A 19,879-nucleotide genomic window follows, 5' to 3' on the forward strand; every position below is an offset into this window, starting at 1 on the left:
TCAGTGAAGGAAAGCAAAAAACACCGCACACATGTTTGAGAAAAGCAAACTGTAAACAATTGTGAAATCGGTGCCATAATCACTTGCTTGGCTTGCAGTTCTTCAGTCTGCTTTAACTGTATGCTGAAGGTGGAATATATAGGTGGAATATGAATAAGGTTCCCGTCCGCTATCCCTCGTGACTGGTTTTTCATACAGCAGTCTGGCTATCAGAGTTTGAAGTTGAAATGGGGATCAATACGCCAGAGTGCCTTTGAATTGACTTGTCACTTCTGGATTTACTGGATTGTTTCCGTTTTGTCGCGGACTGACTTCTCTTTGACAAAAACATGTCCACGGACTCGCAGTCCGAATTTCCCGAGGGATTTTGCCATGATAAATTTTGGGTGCGTATTTGTCTTGTTTGTAATTTGTTGCCCGTTTTGAATGTTCTGGTAGTGCCGTAGTGGTGACTGACTTCCTGTCGTATTTGGTTTTTAAGGCAATGTTTTCTGACACGCAAAAAAGCCCATTTAAAATCAATGATAAATGACTAAACGTGCTGGAAAAGTTTGTGTTCGCACTGGTATCGCTTGATTACAGTATATGAATTCTGGTTTCGGAATAATGGCATGTATGATTTCCGCGTTGTTTTAGGATGCCAATGCAACATGGTACACGAAAACACCGGAGTTAACGCAATGCTTCCAAGACACGATCCTGGTATGGATACCCTGCGCATTTCTCTTCCTGTTCCTGCCTGCGCATGTTGTTAAATACTGTCAGTCCAGGCTGCGGATTACCAGATGGACATGGTTATCCTTGTTTAAAACTGTAAGCAAAACATTCCATACTTGCGTATTCAAAGAAAAACCGAAATTAGTCTTATAATTTATCACATTGTCTGGGTACCCGTAGTCAGGTTATTTAATTTTTGGTTAAAAGTTCAAACAATGTCTGTACATATACTATATGTATGAAAATGATTTAATTCGGCAATAGCCATTAATACACATCATACACGGATAGTTCCGTTAAAATATTTTAATTTACTCACTTAAAAAAAGTGATTATTACTATGTAGAAAATCGTATCGCCGTGATACAGTATGTAAAGCTGAGAATTTCACTTTTTAAATGCAGACCCGACATCAACATGGAATTATTGTTCACGGGAAATTTTTGTCGTAATATATCGAGGCTTTCCTTGACATGTGGTTGATTATACAGCTTATGGTCTTACCACAGTGTGTAACATTTTGCAGGTTTTGTGTGGAGTGTTGTTTATTTTGGCTTTGCTCGAATTCTCACACCTGTTGAACAAATGGAACCACGATCAGGCGTCAGTTGCGCACGCAGCGTTAGTGGCTTGCTCACTGAAAATGATTGCAATGGTAAAGCGACGCTGATAGAGCTTGCATTGTGCACTTCCTTTAATAATGCACTGACCTTTGCTCTGATAGATTGTGGCGATCCTTTGTATTTCCATGCACAAGTACCGAGGTCAGATATCGTCACTGGTGCTCTTCCTTTTCTGGTTATTCTTATCCATCTGCGAAGGACTGCGATTTTGGAGCGAAATTGACGCAAACTGGAATAAGGTCGGTGTGGTTACTGACAATAACTTCAGATTTAACCGTTATACTGCCAATGCAAGCTAGAACTTATGCTTAACTTACAATAATGTCATTAAAAATAGAAGTACAGCGTGGCGAATCGTTCTTTAAGGGCAGCTGTTAATGGCTGATTATCTGTAACTATATGCTCGTGTTAATTTGTTTCCAATCCTTCAAGAAAAAAAGCCGTTTCGAGATTTGCAAAATTTCTTTACTGTACTTTTCTGAACGTTTGTTACTTACTGACATGATATTTGAAAGTTTGAATTAAGCACTGCCAAGAACTTGCTATAGGTAGACTATAGTAAGTACACTATAGTAAGTACTTGGCACTGCCTATTTTACAGGCCAATGCTGATGATTTTATTTTAACCATTCATCTGGGGTGGCTGCCTTTATCCTTGGCGCAGCTGATCCTTTCGTCCATTGCCGACAATTTTAGCGAACGATTGCAACACGGACCGGTAAGTACATAGTGAAAATTGTTGCTGAACTCTGAGTCACAGCCTTCACTTTCATATTTTTACAGAATCCGAATCCGGCAGGGACAGCATCATGGCCAAATCGGCTTGTGTTCTGGTGGTTTAATCAGTAAGTGTTAGTGAAAATCATTGCGAATACATATCTGGCTTACAGAAAGACTGATGAGTAGTTTACTGTTTTTTTGTAGTATTGCTTATTCCGGCTGGAAGAGACCTTTGGTGCAAGAGGATATGTACGATCCGCTGCCCGACAATCGAGCTCATGTCAATGCTGTCCTTTTGCAAAACAATTGGACCGAAGAAATGGTTAAGATGTACAAGTAAGTGTCTATCACAGATCTCAGTCGGTTTCCTGATTATTTTTCCACTAAACCTTTTATTTTCATTTCAGGTCACCAAAATCTTCCAATGGAAAGAATACCTATACTTACAAACCATCAGTCTGGAAAGCTTTGTTTAAGACTTTCTGGAAGCCATTTTTCACGACAGTTCTTTTACGACTAGGAACGGATATCAGTATCTTTGTTACACCCCAGCTGTTGAGGTACAGTTATACAATGCGGAATGAAATCTTCGAAATCGCTTATAACTATTTATGCGATTTTGCAGCTTGCTTATAACATTTGTGCAAAACAAAGACATTGAACCCTGGAAAGGTTATGTTTTTGCGGCTGCATTGTTCTCGAGCACATTCTGCCAGGCGATTTTCAATAATAACTACATGCATGTCGCCTTCCGCACTGGAATGCGAGTAGAAGGTAAGTGCTTGTACAGATTTCGTGCAGTATTTGCATTTTTATTTTGGTTATGTAATCTTAAATTAAATTCTTTTTCGTTTGTCGCTTGGGAGATGTTGTATTGCTTTTATGACTATCTTTTCTTTATTAAAAGCTTTTCGAAACGAGTGCTTTCTGCAGTTCTGAATAGTTCTTAAAATTTACTTCTTATATATGTTCTTATATTTTTATGTTATAGCGGCGCTTATTACAACGATTTATCGTAAGGCCCTAACAATCACCAGTGCGGTCAAACAGCAGAGCAGTGTCGGCGAAATAGTGAACCTAATGTCAGTGGATGCTTTGCGTTTCTACGATTTTATGTCCTTCGTCCATTTTCTGTGGTCAGCTCCTTTGCAAGTCATTTTGGCAATGTACTATCTCTATAACTTATTTGGAGCTGCTGCATTTGCTGGTCTTGGTGCTATTATCCTGACGTTTCCCATAAACGCTTTTGCATTCAGCAAAATGCGTCAGATTCAGGTAAGGCTAAAAGGTTATATAGGAGTATACATATTAAAAATTTTAAAAAATGTATATTTCTTTAGAGTGTATATGCATATCAAAATTGTTTGCATTTCGTTGAGATTATTACATGCTTTATCGTGTTCTAGAATGTTCAAATGAAGGAGAAGGATAAGCGAATCAAACTGATGAATGAAATTTTGAACGGCATTAAAGTGTTGAAGTTGTACGCATGGGAAGAACCATTTGAAAAACTGATCTTAAGCATCCGAAATATCGAGGTGCTAATCCAAGTTTCCCCTTGTATTTCACTGCTCCGGAGATTCCATTTGCTCTATTATATATTATTGTTATCAACTGGTATTATCATTGTAGTTATCTATGTTGAAAAGAGCCGCGCTGTTTGGGGCTTTATCCTACGTGGTGTTCGTCATGACTCCGTTCACCGTGACAATATCCACATTCGCCACGTACCTCATGACTAGCGAAGAAGGCAGCTTTGGACCGGATAAAGTATTCGTAGCCATATCGCTTATTAACATCCTCCGTCAACCGCTAGCTATCGTCAGTCCAGCAGTTACCACTGCCGTCCAGGTAGGGTTCATTTGTTTAGTACTACAAGTACCTTGGCATTAGTAGTAATTGATTGTTGTAATTTGGCTGGTTATAATTTGAATTTGCTAGTCTGCGTTGGTTTTCTTGAATTTCTTTACGCATATGTTAACGTTTTTTGATTTTTAAATAAAGAACTTTTAACTTAAAGCACACACACTTCTAGAGTTTCGCCCGTTGTATCGTCTCTATTTATATGTAAACTTGAATAATTGACGGCTTCGGGGTGTACTGCGCAGGCTAAGATAGCAGCCAAGCGGCTGTCAAAATTCTTGAGAAGCGATGAGTTGGACCTTACAGAGGTGGAAGAACTTCCATCCGCCGATCCGAACGCTGTGGTGATCAGAGATGGTAATTTCAAGTGGAGCAAAGACGATCCAATTGTGCTGCGTAACGTCAGTATTGCTGTGCCCGAACGAAAACTGGTGGCTGTGGTTGGACAAGTGGGCGCTGGCAAGTCATCTCTGTGCTCGGCCATCATTGGTCTGATGGAGAAAGCCAGTGGAAGCGTTGCGCGAAAGGTATAGACTATTGATCCAATACGTTTTGTTGAAGATGTGACCTTTGCGTTTATTTGTTCTCGGTTTATTGAGGTTGTTTTTTGTGGCTCTGCATTTAGGGACATTTAGCGTACGTTCCTCAGCAAGCCTGGATTCAGAATTTAACAGTGAAAGAAAACATTCTTTTCGGAAAAGAAATGAATGAAGGGCGTTACCAGGAAGTTATTCGAGCATGCGCCTTAACGCCGGACCTGGAATCGTTTTCTGCTGGGGACGAAACGGAGATAGGGGAGCGTGGGGCAAATTTAAGCGGTGGACAACGGCAGCGAATTAGTCTGGCTCGAGCGGTGTACAGTGATGCCGATGTAACTAACCTGCTCTTAACTGCTTCATGTAGCACAATTGTGCAGTTGTTGCCATAGCGTGAGCTTATCTCATTGTTTAGGTTATTATCCTGGATGACCCGTTAAGCGCTGTTGACGCTCATGTGTAAGGAACGAACAAATGTTTTAAATACAAAATATAACGAATCACCAAAACTTGGATCGTTGCTTTACAGAGGGAAGCACATATTTGAAAACGTTATTGGACCCAACGGCCTGCTGAAGAACAAGACACGGATATTGGTTACCCATGGTATTGGGTACCTACCCCAGACGGACCATATCTTTGTTTTAGCCAACCACACCGTTTCTGAATCTGGCACTTACCAACAACTGCTTCGCAACAGGGGAGATTTTGCGGAATTTTTGAGAACGTATCTGACCGAGGAGGACGACGAAGAAGAAACCGCACAACGCGATCCGGAAACAGTGTCGAGGAAAGAGCAGCTGCTGGAAGAACTGGGGGAGAAACGGTCTCGAAGCGATAGTAATGTCGACGCCCGGCGCTCATCTACGGCGTCTTCGTTGAAACGCGTACGGAGTGTCCTGCGACAGGCATCGAAGGTGTCCAAAAAAGAGCGGGAAACTGAGAAAAAAGCGCAGCCCGAACCGATTACGGGAAAACTGGTGGAAGCAGAGAAGGCGGAAATTGGAGGTGTAAAATGGACCGTGTATTTGACGTTCATAAAACATTTGTCATATCGGACGGCATTCATGATTCTCATATTTTATGGTGGGTATTCGGCGATTGGGGCGGCGGCGAGTTTCTGGTTGAGTGATTGGTCCAGACTGCAAAATTCTGACCGAAAAGAAACGGACTATCGGCTGGGTGTTTATGGAGCGCTTGGATGTGGACAGTGTATGTGTATTTTTCGTTGAGCCTTTTAGTTTAATTTCAGTCAGATTTTCAAGAAAATCAGTCGCACTAAATCGATTTAAGGTGATACTAAATCTGTAATACTAAATCATATAATGTGGCCGATTAACTCTCTTAACACGGAGCAAGCGGCCTTACAAAAGTAAGGAATACTTCCTCACGTTAAGTACTCACAGGTTTTTAGTATGGTTCCTTTTTTGTTCGGTTTATGGATTAGCCATATTTGGAGCTTATTAATTAGTATTGCTGCGAGTAGTAATTATTATCTGTTACGCTTATTCTTGCTTTACAAGATTGTTCGCCAGCGCTGATATTTTTCTCCTTTCATGCTTGAGACTTTACTTGTGCCCGTTTTAGACCACTTTCTGGTGATTTATTCTTTTGTCTTTATTGCGAGCTTTTTCTGGTGATTTCGTAGTGGTCCTGATTATATGCCACACGCTCACGATGGCTTACGGTCGTGTCCGAGCCGGTCGCTATCTGCACGAAGGCCTCCTGCGACGGATTATGCGCGCACCCATGTCCTTCTTCGACACCACCCCTCTGGGTCGTCTGGTCAACCGCTTCAGCAAGGACGTAGATACGGTGGATGTACTGATTCCCTCCAATTCCGATTTATGGCTGTACTTCATTTTCGGTACACTCAGCGTTATCGTTGTAGTAAGTAAATACAATGTTCATTAGTAATAATCGGGAAAACACAGAATATAAAATGGCTTGATTGCAGATATGTGTGACCGCTTGGGTGTTCATCATCATTCTCATCCCTCTGGTCATCCTGTACTTTTTCTTGCAGGTGTGCTTGAAAATGGCAATGTAAATTGGTATCAGTAATAGGTATCAGTCATTCATTGATTTTGTAAATGGACAATTTACGTATGTACTGCGATGTGACATTACTACCGGGTAGTGATACAAACCTCAGCTAGTACTGCTACTAAAGCAAGTAATTACATATTAACCTTTCAGTACATTTGGCACGCTTTGACGCTTGGAGTTGTACTTGTGATAAAATTTTTGTCGTTGCGATCCTAATCTGCGTATTTTATGTAGCGCCTTATTACGCATTGTTTTACTATAATCTTCATGTTCTTGTGGCGGGGAACGGCAGGAGAAAATATAATACTCGGCAAATAACTTTAATACTGAACCAGAACTGAAATACTAACACTGCCGGAAATATCGTACTAGCATGATCTTATATACTCCCGAAAGCGGGGCGGAACATAGATGCTGGAGCAAACATAGAGGCGAATCATACGAGTACAAGAGGAGGGACGATTCCCTTCACATTCTTAGTTTTACTGACGGCTTTTTTTGGCTTATACTGTTAATGATATGGAAGGTTTTGATAACGACTTGCTTTACTTTTACAGCGCTTCTACATTGTAACAAGCACACAGCTGAAACGTTTGCAGTCCGTATCGCGATCCCCTATCTTCTCCAACTTTCAAGAGTCCCTTTCTGGAACCGGTGTTATTATCGCTACGAAACAGACGGAACGATTTATCCGCGCAAATGAACGTCTGATGGACAATAATGATATGTGCTTCTACTTGAGTTTGGTTTCGCAAAGGTTAGTCATGGTCATCTCACATATCTTGCGCAACATATCAGTGCTAAATTTAAATCATTGGAACAGTTTTGAATTTGTTTTATAATTTGGGTCTAACTTGGCGTTTAAAAAAGTGAAATTAATAATTTACCGATTTCTTGATCGACCGATCTGATGTAGATGGATCGCTGTTCGCTTGGAACTGATCGGTGTCCTGATCACGGTTTCCGCCGCGCTGTATGCTGTGGCCGGTCGAGATCTATCGTGGGGGATGGAACCGAGTCAGGCAGGTTTGTCCATTGGTTACTCGTTATCCGTTACCGGGTTGCTGGCGGGTGTGCTGTGGATTACATCGGAGTTGGAGAGCAACATTGTGGCGGTGGAACGCATCAAAGAGTATTCGGAAGCACCCCAAGAAGTGTGTACTATCAACGGGTGTAAACGAGTTATCCAGGCGTAGCTCTCTGAAAACAGTCAAAACGTTTTGAATATTTCACAGGCGGCTTGGGTTGTGCCTTCTTCACGCCCACAGGGCGACTGGCCGCCAGAGGGACGTGTGGACTTCAAAGATTATCAGACACGCTACCGGCCGGGTTTGGATTTGGTGTTGAAGGGTGTTACGGCGCGGATCGCTAGTGGCGAAAAGGTCATTTGTGATGGATCCACACCTGTCTTACTCATAGTGCATTTTTACTTTTTACCTGAGTTCGCTTAATTACATATTTATTTCGTTTAATTTACACGAGTAAATTAAAAATAGAGTGATTTTATGTAGTGCTTGTAATACGAGAAACGAAAATATTTTGAATCGCCACTTGAAATTTGTGAAGGACAATTGACAATCAACAGGATTTTCGGTAATTAATACCGCAAAGTGAGATTTGACTGCTTATTTAGATCGGTATTGTGGGCCGGACGGGAGCCGGCAAGAGTTCCATGACACTGGCCTTGTTCCGCATTATCGAAGCGGCATCTGGATCGATCGACATCGACAATCTGAACATCGCGGACATTGGTCTGCATGATGTGCGATCTCGAATCACTATTTTACCTCAGGTTTGTTTTTATACGTGTATCCATTTTGTTCGAGAATTGCTTAATTATGCAAATTTTTTTGCTGTGTTTATGAAATCGTTTCTCTAAATCTACAGGAACCGGTGCTTTTCAGTGGAACTTTAAGAATGAACTTAGATCCTTTCACGAAATACACGGATGCAGAGATTTGGGATGCTCTGGAACATTCGCATTTGAAGCAGTTTGTCAGTACACTTCCAGAAGGCTTACATCATCTTGTGGTCGATGGTGGTGAAAATTATAGGTACGCAGGGTACTGATATGTACATAAGTTTTCTTTAGTTTATGTTTGAATGTTGTACATGCATATTCCGCGGTCTACTCTGGGATTCTTTTGGCAAAAGAACCCCCTACAATCAATAAATAAATCACCTGGAAGCTTTTAACTGAGCTGTTGTAGCGTAAGAACATTGTGATGCCACAGATGGAAGCATATATTTGCTGTTTTCAGTGTTGGACAGCGGCAGTTAATCTGTTTGGCTCGTGCGCTTTTGAGGAAAACAAAAATTCTGGTACTGGATGAAGCAACCGCTGCCATTGATTTGCAAACGGATGATCTTATTCAACACACCATACGGGATAAATTCGCCGAGTGTACGGTCTTGACCATTGCCCATCGCATCAACACTATCATGGACAGCACTAGGTAAAAACTGGGTGGTTGCAGCAGTAAGCGGTACTTCTAATGCTCTTGATCGTAAACGAATTTCTGTTTTCCTGTCTTTTTGTAATTTTTACGTCCACGGTCAGTAGGTTTTTTTTAAATGATATGCATCAGTGCAGTAATTAACTGTTTACTTTTTTAAGGATTATGGTTCTGGATCAAGGGCGGATAAAAGAATTTGGCCCACCACAGGAACTTCTGAAAGACCATAACAGCATCTTTTACGGCCTGGCCAAAACGGCTAATTTGGTGTAGTACGGTGACGCACGTACGGCATTTTTAACAGGTTCATGTTTTCAAATCGGCTCTGATTGTTTGGAAAAGTATTCCTGTTTTCATTCACAGTTGTGATTTCTTGTTGAATTTTGTTGATAATTGTGATTTCTTATGGGCATTCTGTTGTGTCCGATTTTTTTGTTTGTTTTAAGAATTTTTGGTGTATTTATTTGCAGTTTTTAGCAAGATGGTTTTAACGAAGTTAATGGGGTTTTACGATATTTTTTTTATTTTATTCCGTTTTTTATATAGTTCTGCATATTCGAATTAACAAGAATATTATAATTACTCGTTGAATCTGCGTAGTAACAAGGTTTAACGGTGCTTAAAACCTTCAGACCTGGCAGTTTATTCACAACAAGGTCAGCTGTTGTTATTTTGCACGGCCTATTTGCCGGTATCTTACACATTCATACATTCAGACTGCTGTGTCCCATACAACATTTTCCAGTATTATTATCATTTCGTCGCCCGTTCTGAAGATGACATAATGAAGCTCGCAGCAATCGCCTGCCACGTGCATGGGATGAAACGGTAGGCGAATTTCTTTATTTGGCATTCCTGTGGGTTGTGATTGCCGTAATGCAATCTGTGCATGGTTAACGGGCCCAAAAAAACAGGTGTATGTTTGAGCTTAGGACACCAACTGAATTTAATTATCCTTGAGTGGCGTGTAAGGATTTACAGAGTAGCTGCAGCAGCCGTAGTTGATCTGATTTCCGAACGGCAGGAAACCAAAGTTTGCCGGTTGACTGACGGATTCCAAAAACCAAGATTTTAGTCGGACAGCTCTTCCAGAATAATGCAACCTTTTGGTCCTGGATTCTGTAAAGATACATTCTGGGTAAGCAGCAAATGATTGCCTCGAAATTGTTAAAGCTAAATCAGTAGTCAGTCATTACCAGATAGAGTACGCTGTTTTTAATTTAAATTAAAGACATGCTTTTATCGCGATTATTCATGTACGAAAGGTCATTACGGATGTATTACAGTATTATATAGCTACCCAATGCTCTATAACATATTTCTTTTGCTTGTCTCTTTCTTATATCGTATTTCTGCCTTGTGGTATTTAATAATACGTTTATGTGCGAGTTTTGATTTGTACGACAGGATTCTGCCCAGACATGGCACACGGCACATCCCCGCTTATCGGGTTGCTTCCTGCAGACAGTGCTAGTGTGGATTCCGATGGTCTATGTGTTGATGATGCTACCTTCCGACGTACACACCCTTATCAGCTGCCAAAAAAAGAAGATGTCATGCAGTAAATTATTACTGCTGAAAATGGTACGGTAGCCCAGTATTCTTGTTATTTTATATGCATTACGATTTCAGAAAACTGGCGCTGCAGTGTACAAATAACAAGTGTTTGCTCATACTCTGTACAGATGCTGATAACCACTTTGATCCTGACTGCACTTGTGGAATTCGTATTCGTTGTTTCGTATTGGCATTTTGATGGGAGTGTCCACTTTGCCCAGGCAGACCTTTTGGCACCTGTTTTCAGATTTTCAACTATGGTAAAACACTAAAATTTTAATGTAACGTTTTGTGAGATGGTTTACATAACGTGACATAATCTGCTAAATTACATTAGCTAAATTTATAAATAGTGAATTTGATCTTTATCTTTGAAGGTATCCGTTTAATCCAAAAGTTTGAAAACTTGCTTGAATTTTGTGCTGTATATCAAATAAGTTTTTATTATAGATGCTAGAACTCATTTCTGTAGCGATAGCCGCCAGATACAGCCATTTAAACAGCGGGAAGCATTTCTTCTTTTGGATGTTAATGTGCTTAACAACTGCACCTGGTTTTCTTATGGCGCTGCATCCTGGCTATAAGGTACTAGCTTCTTTAATAATTTGAGGATGGCGTCAAACATAAATCGCTCAACGTGTTACAGTTGTTTCCAGATATATTTGAATTTGCTATGCGGTCTGTATGGTTGGCCGTCAGCCTACTGCAGTTCGCTTTGAACTTCATCAACGAAGCAACAACCGCAGATTGTGTAATTATGGAATTTTTGTAGACCGAGAAAAATCGGTTAAATTTATTGAAACATTGCTTACAGAAACTGGAACTGGAAAAATACGCATCGTTTCCCAGCAGGATATTGTTTTCCTATTGCCACCGGTAGGCGGTAATGTTAGACAATAGTCCGGTTCAAAATAGACCGGAAATTTAGTAAATCCTGACAATTGTGAGAATTCTGCAAAAGCTGAGTAACGCACGAGATAAGATAAGCGCTCATAACTGGTCCATATTGCGATGAGGTGTCTTTTGCATGTTTGTATCCACGCCCCAAATATTCGTAAATGTTGCTCTAGAAAAAACTACTCGAGAGTAGAATATTCGAGCGTCACAGTCGCCAATTTGCATATTTCTCATGCAGACTCCTGTGCACACATTTTAATGTTTACATTTCACTGCGATATTCCGTAATCGTACACCTCAGTAATTATCCATTAATAAGTACTCTAACGCCTATCGGGTATCGTCGGCATTGCTACGTGCACAATCGTAATAACTAAGTAATTAATAACATTATAATTAGTGTTAATTGCTCATCCAAACACATTCTGGTAGCGTAAACCAGAAAGTGCGCGTAGGGCGCATAAGCCTCTAACATAACTTATAAGTTACCACGACGGCACGACGTGTTAAAATGTCTAATTAAAATTAATTAATTAATAACGGGTTCATTAGAATTTAAAATTTTGCAGATAAATGGTGTACACTGTACAGAGTATTGGTTAAGTAATTCGCTGACCGGCTGACGTTTATTAACTTGCAACTGTAGCGTTAATTAACTGTTTCAAATTAATCGTTAATTACAGGAACTTTTTTAGTTTTTTTATTAATTTGAAGCACTGAATTCGGTAGGCAATACATTTATAGGTAAAGTGCAAACTGCAAAGTAAGGTTACAGACTGGAATGAAAACACACCATAAAGCAAAATGTCGCACGGTTTTGCGCTCCCAAAATTGCCCGCTCGATGCAGATATGTGATGCATCATTGCCGTGCAGTTATTTGATGTTTGTTAAGGTTCAAAGTTCGATTTTTTTAAGCGTGTGTCACAGATTTCCTTCGCTGATATCTTCATAACTGAATTTTGAGCCTAACTAATGTCATCTTATTCATTGTTGATTTTTTTATTTAATTTTCGTTAATATAGTATGGGCTTTTTGGGATGGAAAAAATCAATTACACAAGCTGATCTATGGTGCCTGATGGAAGACGAAGCGGCACACACTCTCACTATCGCGCTACAACGCAACTGGAACACTGAAGTCTGCAAATCTAAAAGGTTAGTCACTGAAAAATAATTCTGTTTGGGCCAAATTTCAGGGTCTGTAAAGACGTTTTCTAGAACAGAGCGATACCAACCCTCACTGAAAATTGCGCTATGGAAAACATTTTGGAAAAAAATCGTATTCACCGGCATTCTGCGGCTGCTTGACGAAGCGTTGGTTTTACTGATGCCATTTTTGCTACAGTAGGTTACAGACTGCGTCATTTGCATTTTTATAAGCTTTCTCGATTTTAACCGTTTATAATTGGCCTATGTTTTGAAATTTAAGGTAAAGGTCTAATAAAATATAGCTTTATTGCAACTTACGAGATGCTGCATTCAGGTAATTACTAAAAGTAAAAGATCGTAAATTTTAGCGCCCATATATTTTTTTATATGCACCTGTATACGTTTAAATGTCTCACGTTAAGCGCACGTTCTTTTCACGTCCTAGATTGCTTATCAACTTTATGGCCGTTGGAGATTACCAATGGAAAGGTTATTGTTACGCTTTTCTTATCCTGATCGTCTGCTGCACTCAAACGGTGCTGAACAATTATTACCTCAGCAGCTGCTTCCGTTTTGGCATGTGTCTGAAAAGTAAAGTAATGCTTCCCTGCTTTCTGAATTTGCATAAGACATTACAAACGAAATGGTTTTCAGGTGCTATAAGCTGCTTGATCTACCGGAAAGCTCTACGCCTGAACAGTTCCGCTAAACAGGAGAATACGCTTGGCGAGGTCATCAATCTGATGGCGGTGGATGCGCAGCGTTTCATGAGTGTGACAGGATATCTGCACAGTATCTGGGCACGACCGATTGGTGTCGTTCTGGTCATTTTCTTCCTGTACCTTGTTTTCGGCTACGCGGCGGTTGCCGGCCTAGGCGTGGTGCTGCTAACGCTGCCTGTAAATGCGTACGTAAGTTCGATATAAGATGCCCGCGTTTATTTCTCAAGAAATATTTTGCCGGTTATTTGTCATAAGTAAGCTGTTTGTTACAGATGGCTGTTTCATCGTGTTGGCGTACTGCATGTGAGTGATTACATAATAAATAATTATACCAATTTGGATTAATTTTGTGTGTATTTACTGAATTTTATGATAGCGGAGGTCACTAATAACTGTAAAAGGTCAACGCGAAAAGGGGCTGAATAAGTAAGAGCAACAGGTTAGTTTTTATATCTGCAGGGACAACAAATGGTATTTAAGGACGACAGAATAAACCTTATGGCGGAGATTTTGCATGGTATGAAGTTACTGAAGCTGTATGCCTGGGAAGAAGCCTTCCAGAAGCGAATCACAAACATCCGGTCGCAGGAAGTACGTTTTAGGTTGTAGGCTCCAATATTGGCTTTTATTAACAAAATAGTGTTACTGTAAATATTCGGGTACCACAGTGCGCAATTACCCTGCTCTTTGTAAATCTTACAAATCAGACTGGTTTTGATTCTATAAAAATACTTCCAAATAAGGTGAAAAAAAGATAACGATTATTCTTTTATTACATAAAACGAGTTCCCGCATATGGATTTATACTCCGCTTGACCTTTATACACAGTATTTAAAATTGCCATTCGAACAGCTGGAGAGCCTTCGGAGTGCATCACATTACGGAATTTTCACATACTGTTCTTGGGTGCTGTTTCCCTTTTGCACTGGATTAGCGGTGTTTGCGTCGTACGTGCTAGTGGACGACAACAATAACCTGACACCGGGAAATATCTTCATTGCATTGTTGCTGATCAACATTCTCCGTGCGCCAGCCGGTCTTTTAGCCCCGGCGATCTCGCAGTTGTTGCAGGTAAAATTGTTCATACAGCACGGATAATGTTTCGAAGGATCGAGCTCGCATCACTACATTGATTCATCTTGCTCTTCGACAGTCTGTCTGTAATGACGTGTTATAAATGGATTAACAAGCACATTCTGCAGTCTGCGTTTTTTTTTAATTTAAAGGTGTTAACAGCCGAAAAACGCGTGCGGAGATTTCTTCTACTTAGTGAAACGGACGGCACATATGTTTCATATGTATCATCTACCAGTGATACCGCACTGGAGATTGTTTCTGGAAGTTTTTCCTGGGCGAAAAATAACCCGTCAATACTCCATGACATTCATATTAAAGTCCCAAAGGGCGCGTTGGTAGCAGTAATCGGGCCGGTTGGCGCGGGAAAGTCTTCCTTATGCGCCGCGATGCTGGGAATGATGGAAAAGTCCTCGGGAAGTGTGTGCATTGCGGTAAGACGAAAGGTCGTAATGTGATCAGTGACGCACAGATTGTGAAGTGAATCAGTGTCATCAATTTGTCTACGAAGATGCATGGGGAACTGGTATATTTTTCGTCATCAAAGTGTTTCGTTCTACAAAAGCAAAATTTACATTTATTATATATATATAAGAAGCGGAACCAGGCGTATTCCACCGTTCCCCTGTGATGTAGTCAGTGTGGTAATGTAACTTTACATTATAGCATCTGCATACGAGATACGAGTACGAGTATAGATGTGGGATTTACAAAGGCAACCACAGAAAGGTCACTTAGTTAACAAACTGTACCGTTAAATTAAATCATGGCCAGCTGTTAATTAAAGCAGATTCAGTATTGATAACAATCGCATACATTTATTTGTTAATGATCTGCTGACTAGTAGCCACGAGCTTTAAGAACCCTTAAAGTTGCGCTTATTAGCTGCATTTTATAGCATAACCACAGTGGTGTAATGATGTAATCACTGTGTATGATACTACGAAGTATGATACTTTGTTGTACGATTTGCTATTAAATTTTAGGAGTTCATTGCGTATATACCGCAACAGGCGTGGATACAGAACTTATCCGTTCGGGACAATATTTTATTCGGTCGTCCAATGCAGCCGGAATTGTATCAGCGCGTTGTAGAGGGCTGCGCATTAACGGCCGACCTTGCAAGTTTGCCCCTGGGCGACACAACAGAAATCGGAGAACGGGGCGCTGATCTCAGTGGTGGACAGCGGCAGCGAATTAATTTGGCCCGTGCGGCCTATAGCGACGCGGATGTAAGGAGTTACTTAAGTGATCAGCATCAGTTTCCTAGTCGGATTTTTCGTTGCTTGGTGTATTGAATTTCTTGGCGGCGGTTTTCCTGGCACAGAGCTACAGATAGAACATCGTACCGCGTAATTAAAACATTTAATTATGGACTGTTTTACAGGTGTACATCATTGATGACGCTCTTAGCGCCGTGGACAGCAGCGTGTATGACTGTTCACTGTTGGCCAATGGCTTATATTAATCAAATGAATCGGGTTTTATGCAGCGAATGAGATGCTTTCTTTATCTGTATAATTAGCGCGCGGGATATTTTCCACAACATAATTGGACCTAACGGCTTGCTCAAGGGAAAAACCCGAATCTTCGTTACCCACGGAATTGCCTTTTTGCCCCAAACCGACCTGATCATTGTCGTGGCCGGTGGCCGTGTCACGGAGGTACAGACCTTTGAAAATCTGCAGAAGAACAGCAGTGGTTTGCTGCGTTTGTTGAGCACCGTCCGGAAGGATGCCGACCAGGCGCAGGTTGAAGCGGTAGCTGCAATGTCGTGGAGCGACTCAGGTATCGACCAATTTGCGTTTTCACAAAATTCATAATTTGGAATGGTAGATGATCGAAAACCATAAAACCCAACCAAGGGCAACCAACAGCTTGCAAAAAACAATTTCAAGACAAAATGTAGACGAGTTATTAATGGAAAGAATGGTTTCGAAAAACACAGGGAGGTCCATATAAAAAAAAGACAAAAACAGTTTTTTATGCGAAAAAACACGACTTTAACTTAATTTGTCAAGTATGTGATCTATGAATTATCCAGGTGCCGTTACGAAAGCGGACAAGGCCTTTTTTCCTAGTTCTGCGGAGATTGCCGATGTCCACGTGGGCGGGTCGGGCGTCGATAAATCGCCATCAAAAGACGAGTACACCCACACTGATGTCGGCTGGGGCGTATATGTGACACTGGCTAAATGCTTCACATATCCGGTTGTGCTGGGAATTTTTCTCCTCTTCACTTTGTACACCGCGGGCGGATTCGCCTCCAGTTTCTGGCTGACCACTTGGGCGGCAAAGAGCGCAACTATGTCGGCGAATTCCAGACTGTTCTATTTGGGAATTTACGGTATTTTTGGAGTCGCACAAGGTACAACGGTTTTCGCTTAGTTGAAAACATGTCACAGAAACCTAGCAATACGTATGTATGTCGTAGGGATTTTATGCTAAATGCTCTGGTGCAGAAGTTTTACTAAAGTATGGGTCGACGCATGTTTGAGTTAATTATACAGGTTGTAAAAATGTGCTGAACATTAAATCGGTCAAGTACATCAAATTACCGTTTTGTGTTGTAATTTAGCGTCATTTCTGCTTGGGTTTGCACTGTGTCTTGCTCGTGGCCGATTACGCGCCAGCCAATCGCAGCACGAGTTGTTGCTGGATCGGATTTTGCACTGCCCAATGTCATTTTTCGACAACACTCCCATTGGCCGCATCCACACCCGCTTCAGTCGAGATATGGACACCGTCGATCTGGCCATACCGGCTAACATCGAGTTCTACTTTTACAATCTCTTCGCGATTCTAGGGACAGTTTGCCTGGTAGTGAAAACATGTGCACACGCGAACGTACAATGCTACGGCTTCTTATTGCTTGACCAAAGCCGTTTATTTTGTAGATCTGCATCACCACTCCATACTTATCGGCAGTGTTTTTGCCGCTTATGTTGATTTATTACTTTATGCAGGTAAATTTCTTGTGAATGTAAATCCTATTCGACAAAAGCCAGAGTGATACCAATATTAATATTAACAAATTCAGATAGTCTCTGCAAAAACAAACTAATAAGTTTTTATTGCAGCGGTTGTATGTAACCACAACTCGCCAGATTAACCGATTGGAGTCTTTGTCGCGAGCCCCGGTTCTATCTCACATGCAGGAATCAATGGCCGGCATTGGTGTCATCCGTGCTGCCGGACAAATCGACCGATTTATTCACGAAAACGAATCTTTAGTGGACAAAAATATGCAGGCTGTATATGTGGAAATAATAGTGTCGAGGTACAAGCAGAATTACCGTTTCGATCCTTTTCGACAAAACTCTGAGGACAAACTTTTAGATGGATCGCGGTGCGGCTGGAGTTTTTGGGCATCATCGTGACCTTTTTAGTGGCACTCTTGGCGGTCGTCGGGAGGGAGCGTTCCTGGGGCATGAGCGCTGTGGACGCCGGGTTGGCGCTGAGCTACTCCATGACGGTGACCTTACTGATAAATTGGCTGTTGTGGGCGGCTGGGGATCTGGAGAGTAATGTGGTGTCGGTGGAAAGAATAGATCAGTATATGAATGCTCCTCAAGAGGTGCGTACATACAGATTTGAAATTTTTGCAATTTAACCAAAACCCATTCTCTTAAAATCCATACACCCTTTCTATGTTCATTAATCAATACAGCATGTGCGCTCCTACAGTAATTCAGTATTGTACTGGCCAGGAGAGTGATAGATCCTTTGATTCTCTTCGCATGTTTGCTTTTGCCATTATTTTTCATCCACGTTAGCACGGGGTTTATCTGACTAGAGTATCTGATAGGCTTCCTGGAAGAATCCAAAATTCAGTCCGCACGAGAACTGGCCTTCCGCTGGTGCAATTAATTTTTATTCCTACATGGCGGGATATCACGAGGGTGCGTCCGAACTGGTTCTGAAAGGTCTCACTGCATCCGTCGTTGGTGGTGAAAAGGTTGGACAAATCTTTCCATGCGGAATGTTTGTTAGCTGTTTCACTAAATAGAATAATTACGTATATTCTGGATCCATGTACACATAATCACGTATAAAAACACAGGCTTTATATTTGAACAAACGCATGTGCTGTAATTGAAGGTAAGGTGCATTTGGTAACTGGAAATATTATTACGTTTATCTGTGAAAGGTTGGCATCGTCGGACGAACGGGTGCTGGAAAAAGCTCACTAGCCCTGGCGTTATTTCGCATCATCGAAGCCCATGCCGGTCGGATCGACATTGACAACTTGAATATCGCCGAACTTGGTCTGCACGATCTGCGAAGGCGGATTACCATTTTGCCGCAGGAACCGACCTTGTTCAGTGGTACTATACGTTCCAGTCTGGATCCTATGGAGCAGTATTCGGATGACCAAATTTGGGCAGCTCTAGAGCAATGCAATTTGAACAACTACGTCATGGGTCTTCCCCAACGACTGGCACATCGGGTTGCCAGTGGAGGACAGAATTACAGGTTACACACCGTCGCACGCACTGCCACAATAACTCTCAAATATAATTGACTACTACTGTGGTACTTGATTATTGGACAACATCCTAGGTATCTTTAATTGGTGATTACATACCCGGCCCCGATAATTTGTACCGCGATAATTTGTTAAGAATGGTACATGTACTTATATTAATATTATTAATTCAGATACAAGCCGCAATTTTTTTAACTGCGCTTTCCTGACTTTAGCTTGGGCCAACGACAATTATTTTGCCTGGCCAGAGCATTACTGCGACGAACAAAAATTATTATACTGGATGAGGCCACCGCCGCCGTCGACACGGACACCGATTTCGTCATCCAGCAAACCATTCGCAACAGCTTTGCGGACTGTACTGTTTTGACCATTGCGCACCGTCTGAACACGGTTCTCGACTGCAACAGGTGAATTCTATTAACCGTCTGTCTGCTGTCTGTCAATTTGGGATCATGAGCAGGCGTACCCATTTTTTATTTTTAAGCTTTTGTGGTGATTATTCTGGCGTTGTGTTCGGCAGGATTATGGTGCTGGAGAACGGCAAAATAGCTGAAATGGCGCCACCAGAAGTATTATTGAACAACAAGCGGAGTCTGTTTTATAGTTTCGCTAAAGCCGCCAATATGGTGGAATAGAGCTGTGTGATCTGCAAACATTTAATTTTGCGTTTGCGCAAACTGCCCAGTGATGTGTGTGCTGCCCTGTTTGTAGCCTGTGTTTGAATGGTGACAAATAAATTCTGGTGAAAATTTAATTAACAGTTCTAATTAACAGCCCGAGTTTACGATCAGAGCATAAAGCAACACTGTAATATATTTGCCTAAGCACTTATTAAACACTAACAAATAAATACATACTCGAAGTACCAATCTTTGTTCTGTTGTATATTAGTAAAATCTGCTAGTACTTGTAGATAACATTAACAGCGATCTGATTATCTACGGTTTGTCGCTGAATACATCAATGCGCCCATGTACAGGCACTGACTGATACCTGCATGCATAAACACTTTTTTCCACATAT

The 19,879-nt window shown here is 41.3% G+C and overlaps 2 protein-coding genes across 5 annotated transcripts; both read left to right on the plus strand.

The window, feature by feature from the left end:
* LOC129589151 (multidrug resistance-associated protein 1-like) lies at window positions 1–9,470 on the plus strand. Its single transcript, XM_055483711.1, has 25 exons — window positions 1–386; window positions 637–813; window positions 1,244–1,372; window positions 1,442–1,579; window positions 1,942–2,058; window positions 2,124–2,185; window positions 2,265–2,396; window positions 2,468–2,620; window positions 2,686–2,834; window positions 3,052–3,335; window positions 3,467–3,598; window positions 3,693–3,911; window positions 4,169–4,450; window positions 4,549–4,794; window positions 4,875–4,918; window positions 4,989–5,671; window positions 6,108–6,349; window positions 6,417–6,485; window positions 7,066–7,265; window positions 7,425–7,662; window positions 7,744–7,890; window positions 8,142–8,300; window positions 8,396–8,562; window positions 8,770–8,964; window positions 9,126–9,470. Exons 1-25 carry the CDS (start codon window positions 330–332, stop codon window positions 9,235–9,237), a joined length of 4,533 nt encoding a protein of 1,510 aa, XP_055339686.1. The 5' UTR covers window positions 1–329; the 3' UTR covers window positions 9,238–9,470.
* Window positions 9,471–9,639: 169 nt separating this feature from the next.
* LOC129589152 (multidrug resistance-associated protein 1-like) lies at window positions 9,640–19,593 on the plus strand. Of its 4 annotated transcripts, none has more exons than XM_055483712.1 (27): window positions 9,640–9,792; window positions 9,989–10,102; window positions 10,372–10,548; window positions 10,650–10,781; window positions 10,972–11,106; window positions 11,168–11,272; window positions 11,336–11,397; window positions 12,442–12,573; window positions 12,637–12,762; window positions 13,013–13,158; window positions 13,222–13,474; window positions 13,562–13,592; window positions 13,749–13,880; window positions 14,143–14,361; window positions 14,517–14,798; window positions 15,351–15,596; window positions 15,752–15,795; window positions 15,890–16,152; window positions 16,409–16,732; window positions 16,943–17,184; window positions 17,262–17,330; window positions 17,445–17,644; window positions 17,704–17,941; window positions 18,173–18,322; window positions 18,515–18,840; window positions 19,069–19,263; window positions 19,377–19,593. In XM_055483712.1, the coding sequence occupies exons 2-27, from the start codon at window positions 10,061–10,063 to the stop codon at window positions 19,489–19,491; spliced, it is 4,386 nt and encodes a 1,461-aa protein (XP_055339687.1). In that variant the 5' UTR covers window positions 9,640–9,792; window positions 9,989–10,060; the 3' UTR covers window positions 19,492–19,593. The 4 variants fall into 4 exon arrangements, with proteins under 4 accessions (XP_055339687.1, XP_055339689.1, XP_055339688.1 ...); XM_055483713.1 differs by having other exon boundaries at window positions 9,658–9,792; window positions 9,951–10,102; XM_055483714.1 differs by lacking the exon at window positions 19,377–19,593 and having other exon boundaries at window positions 18,515–18,927; window positions 19,069–19,178.
* Window positions 19,594–19,879: the final 286 nt, after the last annotated feature.

This window comes from Paramacrobiotus metropolitanus, unplaced genomic scaffold (assembly GCF_019649055.1).
Source record: "Paramacrobiotus metropolitanus isolate TYO unplaced genomic scaffold, Prichtersi_v1.0 Parri_scaffold0000033, whole genome shotgun sequence".
Taxonomy (NCBI): domain Eukaryota; kingdom Metazoa; phylum Tardigrada; class Eutardigrada; order Parachela; family Macrobiotidae; genus Paramacrobiotus; species Paramacrobiotus metropolitanus.